Genomic DNA, 24,284 nt, shown 5'->3' on the forward strand with positions numbered 1-24,284 from the left:
GCTAAATGTCAAAATGATGTTTTATGACTTTTGTTATGAATGAGAATACGAATCGATTGAGGTAAAAATTACATTAAAGCTGTGATCCAAACGATGAAACGGGACTTCAATTCGGATGTTTAAACTTCCAACTAACAAAAATTAAGCAGTTTGTAATTTGACCCGACTTGGGTCAAATTATAAACTATATATAAACTATATAATAACAATTTTAAACTAAGTTTTAAAAACCTTTTGTTTATAATATTCTCATTTATATGGTTCTAAAATAAGAATATTTAAGAATATGTGAAAATAAAATATTTAAAACTAAGTTATTAAAATATAAAGTAAACCTAATTATTATAAATTTGAATTGTTAAAATACAAATTAATTTTTATATGTTATTTAAACAATGAAATTATATTTTTTATTTAGTTAGTAGGGACGAGTAAGCTAGAAGGGTAATGTACAAAGGACGAGTAGATTGAGGGGAAAGGTAAAAGCGACGAGTAGATTTGGGGGTAAATTGTTAGGGACGAGTAAATTGGGAGAAAAGTAATAGAGGCGAGTAGATTGGGGTAAACTAATAGGAACAAGTAGTTTATGGTATATATTTCTGAAATGTTTTGCAAAAAATATGTAAAACTCAAAGAAGTATTATGAAAATATGTATTCTGGGAATTTTTCCAATAAAATATCTTAGGTGTTGTCTGGTAGCCTCTTAATAGTCATTAAGAGATCATCTCTTAGGTGTTATTTGTTTTTCTGAACAAGGTCTGCGTTACCAAATAGACTTTCGAGTTTTGTGTTCTTTTTGTAATCAGATAATTAGTCTTTTTCATAGGAATGCCATCGTAGGGTTAAAACCAAAATATTTGTTGTTTTCTCGATGTTTTCTCACGTTTTCGATAAAACCCTCTCGCAAAGTATTTTAACAATACTTTGGTTGATATTAGTAGATGCTACTCGAACTACGCTTTTTCTATACATATCGGCAGGCTCTTTTATTTGTGCCGCGCAGACCACGCGCAGACATTGACATCTGCAGACTGTTTGTTTTCTCGAAAACATTTCACTAAAAACATCAGCGCAAGCTCTTCTTGGTGTAGACTTGGCCCATCTACTTTTGAGATCTTCTAAGGTCTGCAGAGGGTTAAAACATCACACCCTACCAATATCCACTGTCCACCACCACCACTATCCATCACCATTCACCACCCACCCACTGTTCGCCACCACCACCATCCGCCACCACATCGTCCGCTGTTCGCCACCAACACCGTTCGCCACCACCACCCACCGTCCGCCACCAGATGTCTGCAGATGTGGTTCGCAGACTACAGACATTTTACTTCTGAAAAAACAAACAACATATTAATAGTTCATTAACTTTTAATAGTTAAGAGATAGCCTTAAATCTGAATGGTTAAAAGGTGACCATTAAGAGGTAGTCTCTTAACAATTCAGACTTAAAGTTACCTCTTAATCATTAAAAGACTATGAACCATTAAAAGGTAGCATTTTAATGGCTATTAAGAGGCTAACAAACATCCCTTTATATTCTTATTAACTTTTTTTACTTTGTAAGATTTAAAAACTTTTGAAGATTATAAATACCTTAATCTATTTGCTAACATAGTCTCTCCAACCTTCTTATTCAACATGTTTCAAATGTAAAACCATTATTAAAAAACCTATAATAAAACAAAACAATACTAAAAACACCAACCCAAAACAGACAACCAGCCACCTTTCATCTCCACCGCCCCACGCAACAAACACACATTCATCCTCTTTCCTCGAACTTTCCTTCTCTTTAAAAACGACTTCACAACACCGCATTCACACCCCTTTGTCTCTTCAATCTCACCTTTTTATATTATTATCATTTCCACATCATATACATGCCTTTTGTTTCTTTCCCAAATTAACCCATCTCATTGCCTTATTGTTCAATCAACAAAACAATACCCATCATTTTTCCATCCGCCATCTTTCTTGTTCCGTTCACATCTCTTTCACACATTTCGTCGAACACCTCGTCTGCATCCTTTAATTTCTCCAATTTCTTTTAACAAATTATTCATTACTGAACTGGGTTGATTGAAAGATAGCAAGATTCAACGTATGCTACTGGTCAATCAACCCGCCGTCTTTCTTGCTGCGTTCACATCTCTTTCAGACATTTCGTCAAACACTTGAACTGCACTCTTTTAAGTTCTTTATATATTTAACAGATAACAGATTCATTGTATGGGTTTTGCTTTCTTTACCTAATTAACGTTTGCTCCTGGTCAAATCAACAATACCCATCATTTTTCCGGCCGCCGTATTTGTTATTGTGTTCACATCTCTTTCAGGCATTTCGTCGAACACTTGATCTGCATTCTTTAACTTATTATTATATCTTTGTTTTTTTCCTAATTAACGTATGCTACTTGTCAATCAACAATACCCATCATTTTTCCATCCGCCATGCTCTCTCAGGCATTTCGTCGAACACTTGAACTGCATTCTTTAACTTTTCAAAATCTTTTAACAAATTGTCAATTACATAGCTCTATGGAATGAAAGCCGAAACCTTTAACAACCCGAACACAATGGACGACACGAACAACAAGCCGATGCAACAGCGGAAGAGAAAGGCGGTTGATTTAGGCTACGATTTGAACGTTGCGACCAGCAGCGGCGGAGAAACCGCGGAAAAAGGCCCAGATGGACCGCAACGAAGGTTATGGGTCAAGGACCGATCGACGGACTGGTGGGATCGGTACAACAGTGCAGACTGTCCAGACGACGAGTTCCGAAAAGCCTTTCAAATGGGGAAACAAACGTTCGACATGATTTGCAACGAGCTAACCGCTTCGGTCGCTAAAGAGAACACAATGTTAAGAGATGCAGTCCCTGTAAAACAAAGGGTAGCTGTTTGTATTTACAGATTAGCCACCGGTGAATCTTTACGCCTTGTGTCGAAAAAATTCGGTTTAGGAATCTCCACATGTCACAAACTCGTTCTCGAAGTCAGTTCCGCGATAAAAGATGTGTTAATGCCTAAATATCTCCAATGGCCGAACCCCGAGTCAGCGAAAGCAATCAGCGCAGAATTCGAGTCGGTATCTGGTATACCGAATATTATCGGATCAATGCACACAACACATATACCAATCATTGCCCCGAAAGTTAACGTATCCGCTTATTTCAACAAACGTGAAACGGATAGAAAGCAAAAGACTTGTTATTCGGTAACCGTCCAAGGCGTGGTTGACCCGAACGGGGTGTTTACAGACGTGTGTATCGGGTGGCCCGGGTCAATGCCGGATGACCAAGTGTTGGAAAAATCCGCACTTTATCAAAGGGCGGATGGTGGGTTGTTAAAAGGTGTGTGGATCGTTGGCGGGTGCGGGTACCCGTTAATGGATTGGGTATTGGTGCCTTATACCCAACCACATTTAACATGGACACAACATGCTTTTAATGAGAAGATTAATGAGGTTTTGAAGGTTAGTAAAGATGCATTTGGGAGGTTGAAAGGGAGGTGGTCTTGTTTGCAGAAACGAACCGAAATGAAGCTTCAAGACTTGCCGGTTGTTGTGGGGGCGTGTTGCGTTTTGCATAATATTTGTGAGTTGAGGGAGGAGATCGATCCTAGTTTGGTTGTTGGGGTTGTTGATGATGAGACGGTGGTTGTCGAAAATGGTTTGAGGTCTGAAGTTGCGGTGAAGGCTAGGGATACGATGGCTCATAATCTTTTGCATCATAATCATGCCGGGACTTCGATCTTGTGAGTTTCATTCATGTGTGTTTTAGACTTGTAGTTGATGTTATTCAGTTAACTAATGGGATCAGGTAAAACCGTAAAACACAAGAAGTGTTTAGGGTGGAAAAATTTATGAATATTTGGTGTTTAGGTAGGATGAATTTATGGACATTTTGTATGTTATACACACAAGTTGTAATTTTGTTTCTGTACATGATTCAATCAACAATGGATGAATGAATCTAAACAATTTCAATCTTTTTTATTGATTTGTATTTAGCTCATTTCACTGTTTGATGTTTTTGTTATCTTATTGTTTATTTGTGACTATCATGTTCATACACTACTAGAAAACAGACTTCTACCGATGAAAAATTATCACCGAGTATGACAGATTACCGATGGGTCAAACAGAAACACAAAAAAGGTCGATGATGATATGTATGTGAGTGTGAACATACATTAGTGAAGTGACCATTGAATCGATAGAATTTGTTATTAAGCTGTCTGTAAAGTTTTTACTCATGACCGCCTTACCACAAAATGACGAAACATTTGGTATCTTTATATATAGGGGGCAACTTCATAGAATTGTAACCAACTTTTAAAAATGTTCTATTTGGATCACTCAACTTTAAAAAGTGTTTCAATTAGGTCACTCAACTTTCATGTTTGATTAAATTAAAGGTTTTAACATGTTTTTTTAGCATTTTTCTTTTTTGTTTCACATAGGAAGTCTTTTTATCTTTTTTTTAAGTTGATGCTGAGTGACGACGTGCATTTTATTTTTTATTTTTAAATTTTAATATAATTAACGTTTTTTAAAATTTTTTAAATTCAACTACATATATTGCAAATTCCGACCCCTACATCTTATCCTTTATTTCTTTCTTGGCCCACAAAAAAATCGAAGAGACTTGATTTGAAGATTCAGTGGTCCGATTTGAAAAAAATATGCATCAGTGACCTAATTGGAACACTTTTGAAAGTTCGTTACTATTCTATAAGATTTTCCCATATATATAGATAAGGGGTGGATCATGTGGTATGTTAAGGTTCTCTTATTTAAAAACATATATTTTAAGTTCAAACAATTGTATAAACATTTTATAATTTGTGAAATGAAGCATGTGTAAACTGAAATACTTTAGGAAGAGGAGAAGAATATGGCATGCTTCATGATGTATCTTGCATGCTTTTCATACTTTGACTACATTTTTTGTTTTTATAGCCTTTTGTTTTGGAAAGGAGAAATTGGAATCAAACTTGTACTTTACCAAATATTTATGGCTTATGCCTTTTCCTTTTCATAGAAGTTATTTATAACGTTGTTTGTAAAAAAGATATGTATTTATTGTTCATAAAAGAACGACGACAACCACATTTGATAAAATCCTACAAAAGTCAAGTAGAGTCTTTTGAGGGTCAGATGTATGCGAATCATACATTTATCAGAGATAGCTTCTAGAAATACCTTTTACTTAACCCGTTCATCACAAGTCTTATCCTGCATTTCTAGAAAGTCTTATCCACAACCATGTCCTCAGATAGGTGTAAGTTTATCAAATCCTACTTAATCCGCTTATCACAAGTCAAGTTGGGTCTTCCTCTATTCCTCGTCCCCTCCAAAGTGATGGCTTCTGTGACTCTAACTGGCATCATCGTCTATCTCATCTTCACATGCTCAAACCATCTCAATCTCTTACTCCCTTATCTTATGATCTTATCCAACATACTAGTCACCCGAGTCTTTTCCAAGAAAACCTCATTTCTTTCAGAGCCAGCCTTGTTTGCCCACACTATTAGAGAATATTATATAATATATTATTAGAGTTGGAGTATTATATTGCTACCATAGTTAGAAGATTGTATTTGATTATGTTTCCTTGTATATATATAGTTGATCAATAATAAATTACACCTCACAGGGTTTTCATTATTCTATACACACATCCATCTTAGCATTCTCATCTCTGTAGCCTCAAGCTTACGAGTCTGTGTCGGTCCAACAATCTGTTTCATATAACATAGTCTGTTGAATTGCAACGCTATAGAATTTCCCCCTTTATGTTACTAGGGAGTTTTCTGTAACACATTACCTCCATGGCTGCTCTCCACCTATACAAACCTATTTGGATGTGATGAGCTACATCACTATCCATATCCCTATCGTTCTGAACAAATGATCACTATTTGCTACTTATAAATCTAAGTACAATTGAAAGTATGAAGAGGAATGAACAAATTCCTCTCGGGCTTTATTTTAATAAATATGAGTTCTTCGATTTTGGGCTAAAGTTTGACATTTAAAAAAATCATGCCGGGTTCACTCTGTCGTCTATATGTTAACTTTTTCGATTTTTAGTTTTGCTAATAATATACTTCATTAAAGTAATTTAATCTTTTAATGAGGTAAGTACTCTTTATAATACAATACTATGTAATGGAACCTCAAAGAACAGATACAAACTAACTCTTAACAAACTCATATAATATACAATAAAAGAATAAAAATGGCCTGCATACACACTACACATGATTCTAATTAATACTATTAGTATTACTTGAATACAGTGTTCATATTTGACAGAATTTTTGTCAAATATATAGAACACTTTATTATATTATAGATGCCAACCTTATCCCACATGTATTGTAAGATTATACTTTTCATTTTATAATATACATTATACATTTATCTTAATATAAAGCATTGTTATTATATTATACATGCCAACATTTTCCACATGTAAGACCATATTGTAAAATATAATCTAAATATTATACAATACAACCTCATAAGTTATAATACTATTAACTTTAGAAACAAAAATAATGATGAAGACAAAGACAAAGATAAAAGACGGTAATTTATACATCACGAGTTGTTGCCCATATACTAATTTTCAAAAGATATGCTAAACATACATCTTACAAAGTAAAAAAAAACTTTTGACAAAACAATCAAGATGTGCTAAAAAATGAATTTTGTGACAACTGACAACAAAGGAATCTCATGATAATAAAAATGGAGAAGTTGAAATGCAAATGCAACCATATTTCTCCTAATGATGTTAATAACATGAGACTCCAAATACTCAGCCATTGTTGTTTCCTTAATTCATCAACTCTATCCTCCTGTTTTTTAAGAACAAAAACAATAACTTGACATTAAAAACTTTAGATGCTTGCAAATAAACCAGACCCATAAAACTATAAAACTCAACCAGTTAACGGTTCTAAAGTTTTTTAACTGTGTGATAACCCCAATTCTCACAGATTTAATGAGAATGAGTTCATTATATGCTCCATACAAAGTGAATAGTGAAATAAATCATAATATTGTAACTATAAGGTAGCGTTTGGTACGCAGGAACGGAGGGCGGAATGGAATGGTCCATTGTGAGGGAACGGAGAAAAGTGTGTTTGGTTGACCAAAGGAATGGAATGACTCATTACCTAGTCCATTCCATTCCCTCTAAAACACCTCAATTTCATTCCATCCATACCCCATGTTTTTTTTTCATTCCATTCCCTCTTTTACCCTACATCACCTTCACCACCCTTCCACCACCATCAACACCCACCACCACCACCCACCACCACCGCTGCCGCCACCAACCACCACCACCGTTACCGCCACCATCGCCACCAACCATCGCCATCAGTGCCAAGCGCCCGCCACCGCCACCTGCCCGCTGCCACCATCAACCGTCGCCCCCAGCCCCTCACCACCACCACCCGCCAACCACTACCCACCGTCACCGCTGCCCACCACCCCCAAACCACCACCACCACCCATCTCCAACTACCATCACCACCCGCTACCACCAACTACCATCACCGTCCACCAACGTCACGACCGCCACCTACCTCCCACCACCACTGCCACTACTACCATTTTAATTTTATTTTTCTCTTTCTTTCCTACCTAAACAACGCAAAGTCATCATTAATTTCATTTCCATGTGGTAACCAAACATTTCATTGGAATGGTAATAACACATTCCATTCCTTCGTCCATTCCATTACCTCATACCAAACAGACCCTAAGTGATAGAAACCTTACTTGGGCCCATGAGCTAAGTCGAGCTAAATCCTAACAAAACAGTATTAACTTATAACTATATTTAACACCTTTACTCAGGTTAGGTTATAGATAAAAAAAAGTTATGCACATGACCACAACCTACTCAACTATAACATCATGATCATGTTGCATCTTGAACAAGTATAGAACGGGAATCTGAAACTTATAAAAGAATCAGAGCAGCAATTAGCTGGAAAAAGACCGCGATCTCAAACTGGAACACAAGTATGAAACTTAAAACAGGAAACCAGGTCAAGAGCAGAAACTGAAATCCGAAACAAGAGAACAAATCCAAATAAGAAAGAGAAGCAGGAATCCGAACCAAGAGTAAGTAATCAAGACAGGAACATTGGGACAAGAATAGAAAACAAGCCGCGAGCTGTTTCCGCTTGCATGATGAGTCTAAGCCAGGACAAAACCAGTGGACCCTGATCATAAGCAGGATGAATTGGTAAGCCCACGGGCGCCACAAAGGGCATCGAGAGACTGCTCCGTGACACTTAGCTCTGATACCATATAAAGGTAAATGGTAAATTAAATTTGTACACGGTAATTAGAACAGAGGGCGAACCCTCAATATATACAGGTGATAAACCAGAAACCCACCCTGGAGAAACCTAACTTTGAGCTTGTTGGCTACATAACACTAAACCCTAACAATACGATACTAGATCACTATATTTAACACAAACAAATAGCGTCACCAAATTTGCAAGGTAGACACTCAGTGCTGATATATAGTTCATTGACGAAGTGTTGCTTCTCACGGTTAAGCATAGGCACCTTACCATGATGCATCTAACACACAACCAAATTCCAACTTCAATGCATCACTATGAACCATAACGTTCTTGGTTCCTTTGGGTAAAGAAAACACGGATATTCTCAACCTTTGTTTCAAACTTTGAGACACATTACCTTGTCTTGTGTTCAAGTCTACAATAATTTCACTCCTCCCTATCCAATTCGTCAACAGAAAAGCTATTTTCAAGATATATTAGATAAATCTTCTATAGTATCCAACTAACCCCAAGAAGCTTTTATTCATGAATGGGGTCGTTACCCATTCCAATTCAACACAACTTCAAGTTTAGGCAAGCCTACTTGTAAGTCGGACAACTTATGCACACCTTTGCACATCAATGTGTGCCCCAAAATCTAGACTTCCTGAAGCCAAAAGTCGTACTTTTGAGAATTTGACAAGCAACTAACTTTATATCAAGCACTTCTTGTGAGTATTGTTTACGTTCTTCTTCACTCTTCCTGTAGAATATAAATTTAATGATGAACACTATTACTAAATTGTCACCATGCCTTTCAATGTTCCCACATGAACCAAAACATTTCTAGAGTCAACTTAACTCATCAACCCAAATGGATCGCATCAAACCCGTCTATCCTAGTAATCTCACCATCCACAACTTTAACATGCAACCACCAAATCCCTATTTCACTAACACAAGAATACTATTAGTCATCTATACTCTTAAGACCTCATGCAACCACCAAATCCACTATGTCACTAACACAAGGATACTATTAGTTATTTCTACTCTTAAGACCTCATCTAGTAGCCCATTCGCATGTAAATCAAAATGTTTGCAAAATTTGGTAGATACAAATGAATAATTCACGTGAACAATACAACTAGCAAGTAGAGATTTGACTAAGAACATACCTCTAAGCTAATCGGCGACTCTAGCCTCCCTATTGGCAATCATCTTGAAAGCACAACATTTATTTCTTGGGAGGGCCTTTTTTCGCTGAGGCCCCACTACCCTTGCCTTTTTTCTCATGCTTCGGACCATTGGGGCAAAGCGAGTGTATGTGCCCCGCCTCACCACAACCATAGCAGAGACGAGGTTTGCTTGTGCATTCCTTGCCTATGTGACCCGGCTGCCCGCATATATAGCAGTTTTTGAAGCTATAGCACTCACCATAGTGATTTTGTTTGCACTTGATACAAAACCTTTTCTCTTGATTCTTATTCGCCTCTGCACTTTCCTTATTTTTGGAGGGTTCACGTTTGAACTTCTTCTTCACCACCGGTTCCTCATCTTCAACGACCAGCGCTTTCTCCCTTTTAGCATACAAACATATAGAAAATAATTATACATATTCTTTAGTAAACAAATATATATGTTATGAAAATAACAATAGTTTTTTTTAAATAAATGCAAACAAAATTTAGCTGACAAGACTGAATTTAGTCCCTACCTCTATCTATGGGCGTGCAAAAAAATCCAAATCCGAACCCGTATCCAAATTCCGAACCTGAAACATTCGAAATTCGAAAATCTAAATTTTTGGATTCAGATTTGAATAGTGTTTTTTTAAAAATTTCAGATAATTCCGATATCTGAATATAATAAATATTAATTAGTTTATTAAAAGTTTGCCTCAAAATCAAACCTAAATCCTTAATTCTTGTTCGCTCCCGATGTCAGCCTCTCACACCTTTACTTCACTAATTGAGAATTGAGATGCCATAAAAAACAAAGGGGGAATAGCTGGAACCGACTTGCAGAAGCTTTTTTGGTGGGCTTCTTATTCATTATTGAGGAACCGGTGGGTTTAGATTGTTTATGGTCTGGATATTGGGTGAATGCACGAGAGTCAAAGAATCTGAACCATATGTGGCTTGAGAGATATCTCAAATCTACAATGATCCTGATGTCTTGTTGTCATTTTATCAGTTCACTTGTTGTCTTCCTTATCTTCTCGTTATCTCAGCAGGTAACCGTTTATTGACACATGCAATTTGTAAAACTAATTATGTTTGGGTCTGTTTGAAATGTGTTTGGAAACTGTTTTTTCGACTTTCTTTTTTCCTTTTTTTACAATTTGGGTATCTGTTTCAATATGCGAATCTGTATCCGAAATTTGGATATTGAAATCTACTATCCGAAAATCAAGATAGCCAAATTTGAACACCCCCACTTCTACCTAGAATGCTCAAGTTATAGATAGCAATTACCTATACCTTCATTGTTTATCCGTAAAAAAACAGCATCGCGGTAATGAACTAATGAAAATTTTTAACTCCGAACTTTTTAAAAACAATAAGATGTTATAACTAATACAAGGTATTTCAAAATGACCAGCAAAGGCATATAATGTTGTAGTTACCTTAAAACAGCAACATCTTGCTCCTCCCTATGTGACAGTAGTCGATATGGAGAATGCGCGCTATTAACCGATAGTTGAGATGGAACATGAGCACTATTGGGCGGTAGTTGAGATGAAAAAACAGCACTATCAGGTGGTAGTTGAGATGAAGAATAATAACTACTAGGCGGTTTTTGAGATGAAATATGAGCACTGCCATGAGGTAGTTTAGAATGATAAGCAGCACTATCGGGCAGTAGTTGAGATGAATAACGAGCACCATTTGGTGATGGTTGAGATGGAAAACGAGCACCATCAGGCGGTGCTTGAGATGAAACACGAGCATCATCATCAGACGGCAGTTTAAATGGAAAATGAGCAAAGTGTATTCGCAAGGATGGTGAATCAGGTTTCTTGTTGTCAAACTTGTAACCTGCATAGCATCCCATACACTAAAATATTAACTTCTCAACATTAGCTACCAATTACCAAAACAATTAACATTTAAAGAAGAAAATTCAACAAATTCTAAGTTTAAGTTTAGTAGATTGGCCAAACCTTGAAGGGCTTCCATAGCAGTCAAAGCGCGATTGGCATCTGTAAACTCAACAAAGCACAAAACCATGGGTTTATCTGCACTCTGCAATTGACGATAATAACGTAAATATCCAACACTATCAAAGCTGATCATGATTATTAATTAAGGATTAAAAAGCAGATTGCATTTATACACAATTCTTAATTTCTAACAATAATCCCATAATCATAAAATATTGGAAAAAATCCTAAAATTTTCTAACTTCCGAAGAGGACATGTAGTATTTCAAACTGTCAAAACAGACATGATGTATTGAAATTTGTGAACCTAACATCAAAAAGGAAAGGCTGCATTCTGCACTAATCATTTATTCAGCTAAAAAAGGCATGATCAAAGATGGAAAGAAGACATTAGGTTCCAAAATTACAGATCAGCCCAGAAAAACCAAATTGATGTTCTTAAACTGAGTAAGAATGAAAACCCATGTGTGCCAACATTCATCTGAAGTAAATCTCTCATTCAGTTGCACCGAATTGTAACCAATATCTCTTACATCATAGTAATATTCGGGTTTTAAACAACATACATCGTAGTAATGTGCTAATAATACTTTAAACTGCAACTTAAATACAGATATCATATCTAGGGAACAAATTATATGTGCATATGTTATGCACTTCCAACTTGAGGACAAGAATGCACCTTATATACAGATATTCTTTTAGCAATTTAATTATGTGAAATGTAATTGCATTTGTTTTTATCACGTACCTTCTAATTATAAGCGCAACTATCAAAAAAAAAATAACTGTGTTTTACTTCTTCACAATTTGTTTGTTGCAATTGCCACAAAATCCTCTTTATGTGGGCTTTATGTAATGGTATCTTAGACATTTGATTAATAGTCAAAACAATACTATTGGACTATGTACAAGTAGAGACTATGTAAGAAAATAGCATAAGAAGACCAAAACCCTGCAAACTTCAAGATTGCTTTACACACAATAAATCACTTGATCACCTAAAAATCCATGCACAAACTTATACGCCTCATAACATGTCTCTTTTGTCTACATTTCTTTTCACTTTTTCCTTGTTTACTCTTAGTAGGGGATTTTCATGTTAACAAGGGCCATATGCATGTATTCGAATTTAATTTATCTGCTACCATTAACTGTTTGTTTTAAAATTATAAGGGCTTTGACATTCTATACCCATGCGGCTTACTTCAACAAGCATGCTTTCCTTTTTGAAAAAAATACTTTTTAAGGGTTATCTTTATGCATTATAGTATAAAAGGAAAAACTAAACTAATAATATAAACAAAACGCTGTTACCAATCATAAGAATAAAGTAAAGACAAATATATATAAAAGTATAAAACTATCAATCTTACATGTCTTGGCTCCTTGTGTACAAGTCTAATTTCTTTAAAGCCAGGGAAAGGACGGAACAGATCTTTTGCCAGGTGTCAAGGAGCAACTTCCAAGTCAATAACTTCATTAGACAATATATACACATGCGCATCATTTATCTGATATTAACTGTAAGCATTAAAGTTCAAATTAATTGCAACTTCATTTTCACTCTCTAGACAATCAATTGACAGATAACGGACACGCATACGCAATCCGTTGATCTAAAACACTTTTTTTCTCAATAAGAAGTCTCAAATATGATTATTAAAACTACATAAGATCAACAACAATCTAAAAAGGATACGAGATACTTCTCTTCGGGAACAGTCAGACGGGAGTGCATCCACAAATAAAACATTAAATTCCCAACCAACATCAGCCTTCGTCAAGGAATCGGGCCTGTCATTTAATATGCTGGAAATCCCAGGCCCACTTCCATGTATAATATCTCTTCTTCCAACTAAATACGGATCTTCATAAGTAGACGGGTAGCCATTAGAAGCAGGCTCGGGGCAAGCACCAACGCTCGTTCCCAGTATCTTTAAATAGAAGTAACCAAAAGAAACATGTCATTAGCTAATATATCAACAAAAAGAATCATGTGTAATTCTTAGTTCTTACATCTTTTTGTATAAGAGATGAGCTACTCAGGTCAGTATGAGAGGTCCGCCATTGTTGAGATGGTAATGTCGATGAATCAGATGGTGTATAACCAGTATAGGTTGCTGTCACAGAAAGAATGGACTTGATTTACAAAATCTTGTATAAAAACATAATGCAACATATTTTAGCATGTTTCCTAAGGTTTTCACATAATTCCGTCTTACAACTTCAAATCTCCATAACAGTAAAAAATATATGAAATAATGAACCCTAGATCGCTCGACAAACTAGAATCCCCAAAACTCCATCGACTGTAATACTCTACACAAACACACGAGACAAAGTACTTGATAACAAAATCAATCTTACGTGTTTCACGAATAAACTGAAACTTAGGTCCAAAACTGATTAATTCTTTTCACTAAGCTTCATTGACTGTTATCCTGTTAATCAAAATTGACTCGAAAACCTTAAGAATACAATAACTCCGGTTTTACAATATAATCGATTAAATAGACTTCATTATTTAAAAATAATAATAATAAATTAATGCACCATATGTTATAAGCTGCTCAAAAAACTCGAGGCTCAAAGCTCGTGGCTCGTTCGATAAAGCTCGAATAAAACTAGCTATAAAAATTTGATTTGAAACATCCTGGAGCTGATTTGGATCATTTTTGTAACCGAGCCAAAATCGACCCAGGCTCGGCTCGAGTCATGGCTCGACTCGTTGGCTCGATCTTAACTTCAAAATCGAGCTAGAGCCTAGCTAAGTTGCCTCGTTTAATTTCGAGCCCGAGCTCGAAACCACCCTGGCTCGAATCGGGCTCGACTCGTGAACAGTCATGTATGTTAATACCTTTCCTAGGGTTTTCACATAATTCAGTTTCACAACTTCAAATTTCCATAACACATATGAGCCCTAGATTGTCTTAACAAACAATAATCCCCAAAACATCATCAATTAAAACCTAGGTCAACTCAATGACACAATTGCATAACTATTTACACTAACTAATTAGCAATCATTCACTAATACACAAAACTGACTCAAAAACCCTAACAATAGACGTAATTCCGGTAACGGAGCATAATTAGGTTAATTACAGAGGCGATAATTGAAAAATTAAACAGTAATTATGAAATTATGCCGCGTTTATTGATGAATTTGAAGGTGTACGGATGGATAATGGATAATGGATACCTCTGTCAGATGAAGCTCCGTATCGCCAATACTGTTCCCCCATTGATAACTGCTGCTTCTGGTTGGTTGGTTATTGTTCAGAGGCTTTTTATGAAACTCGAAAGTTATGTGTTTAGTGTTTACTGTTTAGTTTGGGTTCGGTTTGAAACGGTTCGGTTTTCGGTTATGTTATTGTTAAAGTGGGTTGTGTTACTTTTTTTTTTTTTGTTATTTTTGGAAAAGTTTGAATTGTTGGTACGTTTTGATGATGATGATTATTATTGTTAGGTATGTTTATTGTTACTTTTAGTGGATGTTGTCGGAGAGAGTATTAATACGTCACGTGATAGTATTTCAGTTGTTTTGCCAAAAAAAAAATGCAAGTTATTGTGATATTATTCGTCAAATTTGAACACTAACTTCAAAGTTTTTATTTTTCTGGTGAGATATATTTAGACCACCCATTATGGGCTACAAAGAGGCGACGCGGGAGGAAACACCGATGGGGGGCTATTTCGGGGGGGCTACATCACAATGAAGGGGTGACATGGGGGGATGGTGGGGCCTGCATCTCTCTCTCTCTCTCATACACAAGCATGCATATATATGTATATATATAACGGGGGCAACAAAGGAGCGACAAACCATAATGGAGCGTTATGGAGAGGGACTTTGAAGCTCCGTTTTTTACGTGCCAATGACGTGGAGGGGCAAAGAGGACAGCTTAGGGCACTTCGATTGATAGCATTACGTGCAATTAGGCGTGTGACAATAATCATTTCACCAACAAATACGAGCCGTCATGCTATTATTCATCTGATTTGAATAGCGACTTCATGGGTTTCCTTAAAATAACTTCATGCGATTAATTCGAACGAAAGTGCTAAGACGTTTGGTTGATAAGTTTACAAAATAAATTGGAATGTTTAAAAAACTAAAAGACACAATCGCCCTTTGAAGTAACCCATTTCTTAGTCATGTTGGAAGCAAGCATATCAAGTTCTCAACAATTTGATCAAGGATTTCTTTTTATATATATTTATGTAAATCTAAATAATATGCCCAAATCCATTAAAAGGTTAATTCAGATTACATCGAAACAGAAGGCAAACGGGCAACAAGCTGCGCCACTACCCGTTTTTGAATTGCAAAACCCAATCTGTTAAATAATAGATTCCTTTTTATTTATTTACGTATGTTTAAATTTATTTGCAAAATTCCCACAAAACGTTTAAATTATAACTAGAGATATCCAACCCGCACGTTGCGGCTAGGACATAGCGGGAATTTGATCAATATCGGTTCGTTCATTATGTCAGGCAAATACGATACCGACACTCCCTGTAGCAACCGAAAGAGAAACCCAAAAAATAGAAAGTCGTAATATGCACAAAAGGATAGACATGTTCGGTTCGGTTCGGTTTTCTCTATTATTTAACTAAATAAAATTTAATGATTTATTTAACTAAACAATTAGCTAGAAGCCCAAGGCAATACAAGGAAAAGGAACAAATTAAAACTGAAAGCAACAACTACAAAGGAATATTAACAAGCCTTGTGAGAGATTTAACCATAGTGTTAAATTTAACGAACTGAAATTTATGAGCATATTTTAATATATGTATCAACATGTGACATGTGACCACATATATATGTATACAACCTTGACGTATAATGCATGCATGACCATTGGACTCAAGACGGCCTTCTTTTAGAGAATGGCAACTTTCGGAAGAGCTTTATTAGCCCGATGGTGTGCCCCGCAACTAGAAGAGTCGCTAAGCCATACCATAGCAACACGATACCAAATACTACATTCATAAATGTGCGTGACTCAGGTTTTGGTGTCAAAACCAATATAGAAATCAAATAAGTGAACGGCATAGAGGCGGTAGCAACCCACATAATAATCATCAGAACCCACATGAAAATCCGATGCTTCAAAAAGGGTAATCCACTGATGAGCAATAAGATAATGCTAAAAGTCGAAACAAAACCCACCGTGTTGCAAACTAGGAAAATATGGTATAAATTCGGATGGTTGCGTACCATGACCACATATCCGGCCTTATGGGGTGAACCCGTGGTTGAGTCATCTTGCCAAACGCCGCTGGGGGGATTAGTGCCTGCTTGAAAGGCCATGGTTGCTATTAATGATGCCACGACCATCAAAGTGTTTCTCTTCTTATCTAACCAATCATCATTGTTCTTCAAGTAGCCAAACCCCATTTTGCTCCTGAAATTTTGAGGGATTTGTGTCAACAAACTTTCATTTTCGGCATCAACCACTCCTGCTCGCATTAGTGCCCGAATGATTTGTTGATCTTTCACATCTCTCGGACCTTTAGCCAATATATCCATCAAGGTCTCCCCATTCGTGTTTGATGCATTCACTTCTATTGTTGTATTCGATAGCAAGAAGTTTATGGTCTAACAAATGTTCAAGATAGGATCAATTAGTCATATTCACTACAGGAAATCAAACTATTCCACACTTAATAAATGTACAATTTGTTTTTTTTTTCAGATACAAAAGAACTGCAAAACACTGTATTGATGAATAATATTTTCTATGCACGTAATGAATAACTAAAAATAGATCATGATTTATATAGCTAGAGATTACAACTAGTGATAACGATAATACGTCAATCATCATCGTACTCAGTATGCCCCACCAATAGCAAAGCTATGGTAGAGTCTGAGGATGGTAAGATGTAGACGACCTTACCTCTACCCTGTAGGAATAGAGATGCTGCTTCCAGTGAGACTCCGGCTCGATAATAGTTTTGCATCAAGCCTTGGGCGTAAGACACATAACACTCAACCATAGGGACACCGGCCGATTGGTGCATGTACCCTTGTCTTTTGGCTATTAACGCCACGACATGATGCCTGATTAATGTTCCTCCACTTTTAACGTTATTTTCACGAGATTAGTAAAATAACGTCAAAATTAGTGCAATTTCACTTTTGTTGTAACACCCCAACCCGGAACAGGCTAACGTGTTACTATTACAGATATCAAATCAACGCCACAATCCAAAATACAACAAAAATTAATGCAACCTACGTCATATTATTAAACAAAATGAATTAACTTTTAGAAGCTTGAACTTCATTTTTTTTTTCTCTCATCACTAAATTCCCAGAATCCCGGATTACCTGAAAACAAAATAAGAAAAACAAAACAAGAAAACACGGCTGAGCCAAAAATTGCCCAGTAACGGAAAGAACAATAGTATAGGTAAGGACAGACGTAAGAGAATAAATATACGAACTTCAATTCAAACTCGAAACCAACCCTTTTTACCTAAACATATACTTAAAAAAATTCGGATGTATGATCCGACACTTGGCCAGAACATGGTCAAACGCATGCGGAAATATATCAGAACTATAACAAAAACACCCAGAGCCAGAAACATATAACTTGTAACATATAATGTGTGACGTGTAACATATAACGTGTAACATTTAACTGAACTATAATTAAATGCGAAACATAATCCGATACACGATCGGGACGTAATCTGAATATACTCAAATTTAATCAAATGCATATACACATATCAAAACGGACCAGAAATATAGCGAAACAAAATATAATTACTAAAATACACGACGATGATGTTAAAATAAATAGGTCGTGTAATACGGAAGCACCCAGAGCCTAAACAGAGGGGTACACAGCTAGCTAGTCCATGCACCAAGGAGACGGTGTGGGTGGCGTGCACACATTGTTCCATCTCAAACAGAAGTCAGGAGTCAGGAGTCAGGAGTCGGAGCTAAGACGCCTCTAAGTGGCCAAGGTACTACATGAGTACTTTCAGAGACGCCGTGAACTTTGATTACGCACTGTCACGATAAGTGCCATGTCAGGAGTCAGGAGTCGGAGCTAAGATCGATCTATACGCCTCTAAGTGGCCAAGGTACTACATGAGTACTTTCAGAGACGCCGTGAACTTTGATTACGCACTGTCACTATAAGTGCCATGTCATTGACGCCCCAACGACAAGTCAGAAATTGCTCGGGTAACATAGTACTAAAACTAAAAACATATAACTAAAATATATTATATTAAAATAACTGAACTCAAAATATAACTGACGGGTAACAAAAATCCGTACTACAAAGTAACGGAATAGAGTCAATGCTATAAGTAACCGAAAACAGAAACCGTAACGGAATATAATTATACTATGAGTGACAGAAACCAGAAACCGTACTACGAAGTAACAAGAAACAGAATCCGTACTACGAAGTAACGGAATATAAATAATACTAAGAGGAAACAAAGACGGAAACCGTACTACGAAGTAACAAATATATTAATACTAAGAAGAAACAAAAACAGAATCAGGAGTCAGGAGATCGATCTTAGCTCCGACTCCTGACTCCTGACTCCTGACATGGCACTTATCGTGACAGTGCGTAATCAAAGTTCACGGCGTCTCTGAAAGTACTCATGTAGTACCTTGGCCACTTAGAGGCGTATAGATCGATCTTAGCTCCGACTCCTGACTCCTGACTCCTGACTTCTGTTTGAGATGGAACAATGTGTGCACGCCACCCACACCGTCTCCTTGGTGCATGGACTAGCTAGCTGTGTACCCCTCTGTTTAGGCTCTGAGTGCTTCCGTATTACACGACCTATTTATTTTAACATCATCGTCGTGTATTTTAGTAATTATATTTTGTTTCGCTATATTTCTGGTCCGTTTTGATATGTGTATATGCATTTGATTAAATTTGAGTACATTCAGATTACGTCCCGATCGTGTATCGGATTATGTTTCGCATTTAGTTATAGTTCAGTTAAATGTTACACGTTATATGTTACACGTCACACATTATATGTTACAAGTTATATGTTTCTGGCTCTGGGTGTTTTTGTTATAGTTCTGATATATTTCCGCATGCGTTTGACCATGTTCTGGCCAAGTGTCGGATCATACATCCGAATTTTATTAAGTATATGTTTAGGTAAAAAGGGTTGGTTTCGAGTTTGAATTGAAGTTCGTATATTTATTCTCTTACGTCTGTCCTTACCTATACTATTGTTCTTTCCGTTACTGGGCAATTTTTGGCTCAGCCGTGTTTTCTTGTTTTGTTTTTCTTATTTTGTTTTCAGGTAATCCGGGATTCTGGGAATTTAGTGATGAGAGAAAAAAAAAATGAAGTTCAAGCTTCTAAAAGTTAATTCATTTTGTTTAATAATATGACGTAGGTTGCATTAATTTTTGTTGTATTTTGGATTGTGGCGTTGATTTGATATCTGTAATAGTAACACGTTAGCCTGTTCCGGGTTGGGGTGTTACAGTTATGGTATCAGAGCTAAGGCTCTTTCCTGTAGAAAACTTAAACCTTAAAATCAGACTTGTGAGATAATGGGTAGACGTTGGGTTAGGATTAATATTTCATATCAATCTTCGTGCCGATCATTTTGTGATTTTCGGTCTATTTTTAGAGTCCTTTCTAGGCACCTACGTCAATCTCTGACTTTCCGGATTTCATTTAGTTGAATAAATTGTTCATGCTTACACTATACAAATATGGAAATGACTTTCGAAGACAACGCTACACAACTAAAGGGATCACGACTTTGACTTACGTACCCTCTACGCTCGATTCAGACTTTACTACCACGCACGCCTCTAGACGTTTTCCGCGATAATTATGCATTTGAATAAACATCATTTCTTAATTATTTTGTCATCACATTACTCTTTTGTTATAGGCCAAGCCATGTTTTTAAAATGCATAATGGAAGGCTTGTTAGGACACAGTCGTAAGGTAAATTGACGATTATGGTCGCGAACGTAATCGTGAATTTACAGGTACGCATGTGTGCTACAAAAATTCTTTTATGCAGATTTTGTTCCTCTAATACTCCATCCGATATGACCTCGTCATAAGATTTTTCACTTTATTGTGCTAGTGTTATGTGTTTATTAATTTATCGATTTATTTATTTGTATATGAGTAAAAAAAAAATATGTAAACTTATAAAATTTGATTTTTGAATTTGATATGTTTTGAGTTTTTAAAATTATGAAGGATCAAATTTGTTACCGTTTTTAAGTTCTACTTATAGTCACCTGTTTCAGATAGTTGTTTTGTCTCGGTTACTAGTTATAGGATTCATTTAGATGTCTTCGTTTGACATTTTTGTGATACACCCAATTATATGTATTTAGAGAAAAATTTTCTGTTTCATTTCAGTAATATGATTAAGTATTCTCAGTTAAATATTTTAGTTTACCATTTAAGTTTGTTTCGTTTCCGTGATATCCGAAAGTATGTGTCACCGTCTTACAATTTCGAGGACGAAATTTTTTTTTAGGGGAGTATAATTATAATAACCCAAACTTTTGTATTAGATAACAAACGAATAACCATAATTTTAATATAAATATTATTTTAAAATTATGGTATAATTAATAATAATAATAACATCAACGGATGAGTGTTTTGAATAAAATATGAAAATTAAGAATTTGAGTTTGAGCAAGTTTACAACTTGTAACATTCCAGCGAAAACTTAAGCAACAAACAACTAACTTATTTAGGAATTTGATCACGCTTATAACTCGTTTAATATATATATACACAAACGCGATAAGACTCCAACATAAAAAAAACCTTAAATCACCGTTTCTCTCTGCTCATGCACGTCAGCCACCGTCCCCGTTCACACACCCATACCACAACCCTCCCCACCGCCAGCCACAGCCACTACAGCCGCCGCGTAGCGTCACTGTTTCTAACCACCTGATGTCTTGTTCCGCTTTTCAGCCGCCAACACGCATCTGTGTTCTCTTTTGTACTTATACGTTCGATGTTACTCGGCAAGTGAGGTAATAGTTCTGATTCTCCGCTTCTGGTTTGTATAGGTTTTAACTTGCTCCAGTATGGCGTGTTCCGGCGACTAACACATCTAATAAATATGAGATTTTCGTTACAAAGAAAATGGTCACACAAATAACTTAATAGTTCTGTTCGTCTGACTTGTTTTGGTCATGCACATTCATATAATTATTATAATCTTATCCCATGTATTAATACTCATGCTAGTTGTTTCTTCAATAGTCAAATAACCAGTAAAATAATTTGTTAAACTAATTGTTAAGTGGGCCACTTTCTTATTCTAAACAGAATATGATTGTCTCAAGATGCTAACATAAATTAGATGAAATATAACTTATATATGAGTATGCTATATTTAATCTGTAATTAAATTTGAAATATGAAAGTAAATTAATCAAGGTTCGTGGGTAACAAATCCGTTTTGTTTAAAATGGCCATAGGCCAACTACCTAATCTTGGGTAAAAGATATTAGTTATGTTTGAGCGTTTTTTTAAGACTAGCGGAAAGAGTTGTGTTAAAGTCGCCGGGATCATCGGTCAACAAGTAAACTAGACAGCGTAACATAGCACAAAGTAAATCTTATTGAAATAAATGAAATGTAGGTGTTAGTACAACGTAACACGATTCGACTTTACTTTGCTTCCTAAACGACTACTAAGGTACGGATTCAGATCGATCTTAGCTCCGACTCCTGACTCCTGACTCCTGACATGGCACTTATCGTGACAGTGCGTAATCAAAGTTCACGGCGTCTCTGAAAGTACTCATGTAGTACCTTGGCCACTTAGAGGCGTATAGATCGATCTTAGCTCTGACTCCTGACTCCTGACTCCTGACTTCTGTTTGAGATGGAACAATGTGTGCACGCCACCCACACCGTCTCCTTGGTGCATGGACTAGCTAGCTGTGTACCCCTCTGTTTAGGCTCTGGGTGCTTCCGTATTACACGACCTATTTATTTTAACATCATCGTCGTGTATTTTAGTAATTATATTTTGTTTCGCTATATTTCTGGTCCGTTTTGATATGTGTATATGCATTTGATTAAATTTGAGTATATTCAGATTACGTCCCGATCGTGTATCGGATTATGTTTCGCATTTAATTATAGTTCAGTTAAATGTTACACGTTATATGTTACACGTCACACATTATATGTTACAAGTTATATGTTTCTGGCTCTGGGTGTTTTTGTTATAGTTCTGATATATTTCCGCATGCGTTTGACCATGTTCTGGCCAAGTGTCGGATCATACATCCGAATTTTATTAAGTATATGTTTAGGTAAAAAGGGTTGGTTTCGAGTTTGAATTGAAGTTCGTATATTTATTCTCTTACGTCTGTCCTTACCTATACTATTGTTCTTTCCGTTACTGGGCAATTTTTGGCTCAGCCGTGTTTTCTTGTTTTGTTTTTCTTATTTTGTTTTCAGGTAATCCGGGATTCTGGGAATTTAGTGATGAGAGATAAAAATGAAGTTCAAGCTTATAATAGTTAATTCATTTTGTTTAATAATATGACGTAGGTTGCATTAATTTTTGTTGTATTTTGGATTGTGGCGTTGATTTGATATCTGTAATAGTAACACGTTAGCCTGTTCCGGGTTGGGGTGTTACATTTGTCCACCCGAGGGTTCACACATATATACAATATATGTGCCAACCAACGATAATACGTCAATAATTATCGTAATATTAAACCAGAGACAGGATAATATAACAAATTAACAGAATTAAAATAATTGATCAATCAAATAATAAAAACTATAACAGATAATAAACTTGGCTAACACATACCTCAATCTGTTTATCAGCAACAGCTAGGTGTAGTATAGTATTCCCATGAGCGTCTTTAGTGTTTACAAACTCATGATCACCCACAATCTCCACTAAAATCTTCAAAACCTCAAGTTGGTTATACTTCACACATAAATTCAAAATAGTCTCCTGCTGCACCATGGCTCTAGCTGCATGAGGTTGAGCTTGCACAAGCACTTTCACAACTTCACACCGTCCTTTAACGGCTGCAACATGAAGCGCGTTCCTCCCATCGCGGTCATGTGCACCGCATGTCTCAGGGTTAATCGCTAACAACGCCTTAACAATATCCACATGGCCTTTAGCTGATGCTATATGAAGCGGCAAGCGTCTTTGTGAATCGCATTCCATGCAAAGTTTCGGCTTTCAGGTTAATATCTCGTTGACAAAGTCTATGTGTCCAAGCATAGATGCAACATGTAGAGGCATGTCATCTTGTTGGTTTAGGGAAACTTTATCAAGAATCAGTGGATCTTTTTGAAGCAACATTTGCAAGACTGTTGGATTGCCTTCCACCGACGCTGCATAAAGAAGTGTCTCCATCCTCTCCATGTTTCTCAAATGCACAAAACCTAAATTAGCTCACAGAAAAAGATATATGCGTATGTGCGCTCGCGCGTATCAAACGAACCTATTAATATATCCCATGGGACATAGAAGCCATATTGGGATAATATGCTCTGAAATAAAAACCGTATTTCAAAGATTATGTGGTTGGGGGATTTAATGCGATGGAACTTCGTTGAAAAAGTAAGTAGATAATGACGTTTACTTGATCTAAAGAAAATGCAATGCCGGCTTAATTATTATATTATCATTAATATTTTTAATGGCAAAGTAACGTATTCCTAAATGCTCCTAGAAATCACATCTACATGTAGCTTGTATTATTTGAACTCTTCACCTATAAATCAG

At 36.2% G+C, this 24,284-nt stretch overlaps 1 protein-coding gene, 1 long non-coding RNA gene and 1 pseudogene across 2 annotated transcripts; all 3 read right to left on the bottom strand.

Annotated features, from left to right (window-relative positions):
* Positions 1–6,844: 6,844 nt before the first annotated feature.
* On the bottom strand, positions 6,845–11,178 carry LOC143615340 (uncharacterized). The gene is made up of 3 exons (XR_013150455.1): positions 10,960–11,178; positions 9,509–9,910; positions 6,845–6,878 (listed from the first exon to the last, which is right to left on the bottom strand). It is a non-coding gene; the product is annotated as an uncharacterized LOC143615340 (long non-coding RNA).
* Positions 11,179–11,213: 35 nt separating this feature from the next.
* Positions 11,214–14,763, bottom strand: LOC143615342 (nuclear speckle RNA-binding protein A-like; the record flags this gene model as incomplete). Its single annotated transcript, XM_077088490.1, has 6 exons — positions 14,702–14,763; positions 13,516–13,619; positions 13,199–13,433; positions 12,873–12,934; positions 11,497–11,578; positions 11,214–11,371 (listed from the first exon to the last, which is right to left on the bottom strand). Coding segments are annotated over exons 1-6 (684 nt in total), but the record flags the coding sequence as incomplete, so codon positions are not given.
* Positions 14,764–15,922: 1,159 nt separating this feature from the next.
* On the bottom strand, positions 15,923–23,970 carry LOC143615343 (uncharacterized; annotated as a pseudogene).
* Between the last annotated feature and the right edge of the window lie 314 nt (positions 23,971–24,284).

The sequence above is a fragment of the Bidens hawaiensis genome, unplaced genomic scaffold (genome assembly GCF_021521415.1).
Source record: "Bidens hawaiensis isolate Kalapana, Puna unplaced genomic scaffold, B.hawaiensis_p1.1 tig00042501_1, whole genome shotgun sequence".
NCBI lineage: Eukaryota > Viridiplantae > Streptophyta > Magnoliopsida > Asterales > Asteraceae > Bidens > Bidens hawaiensis.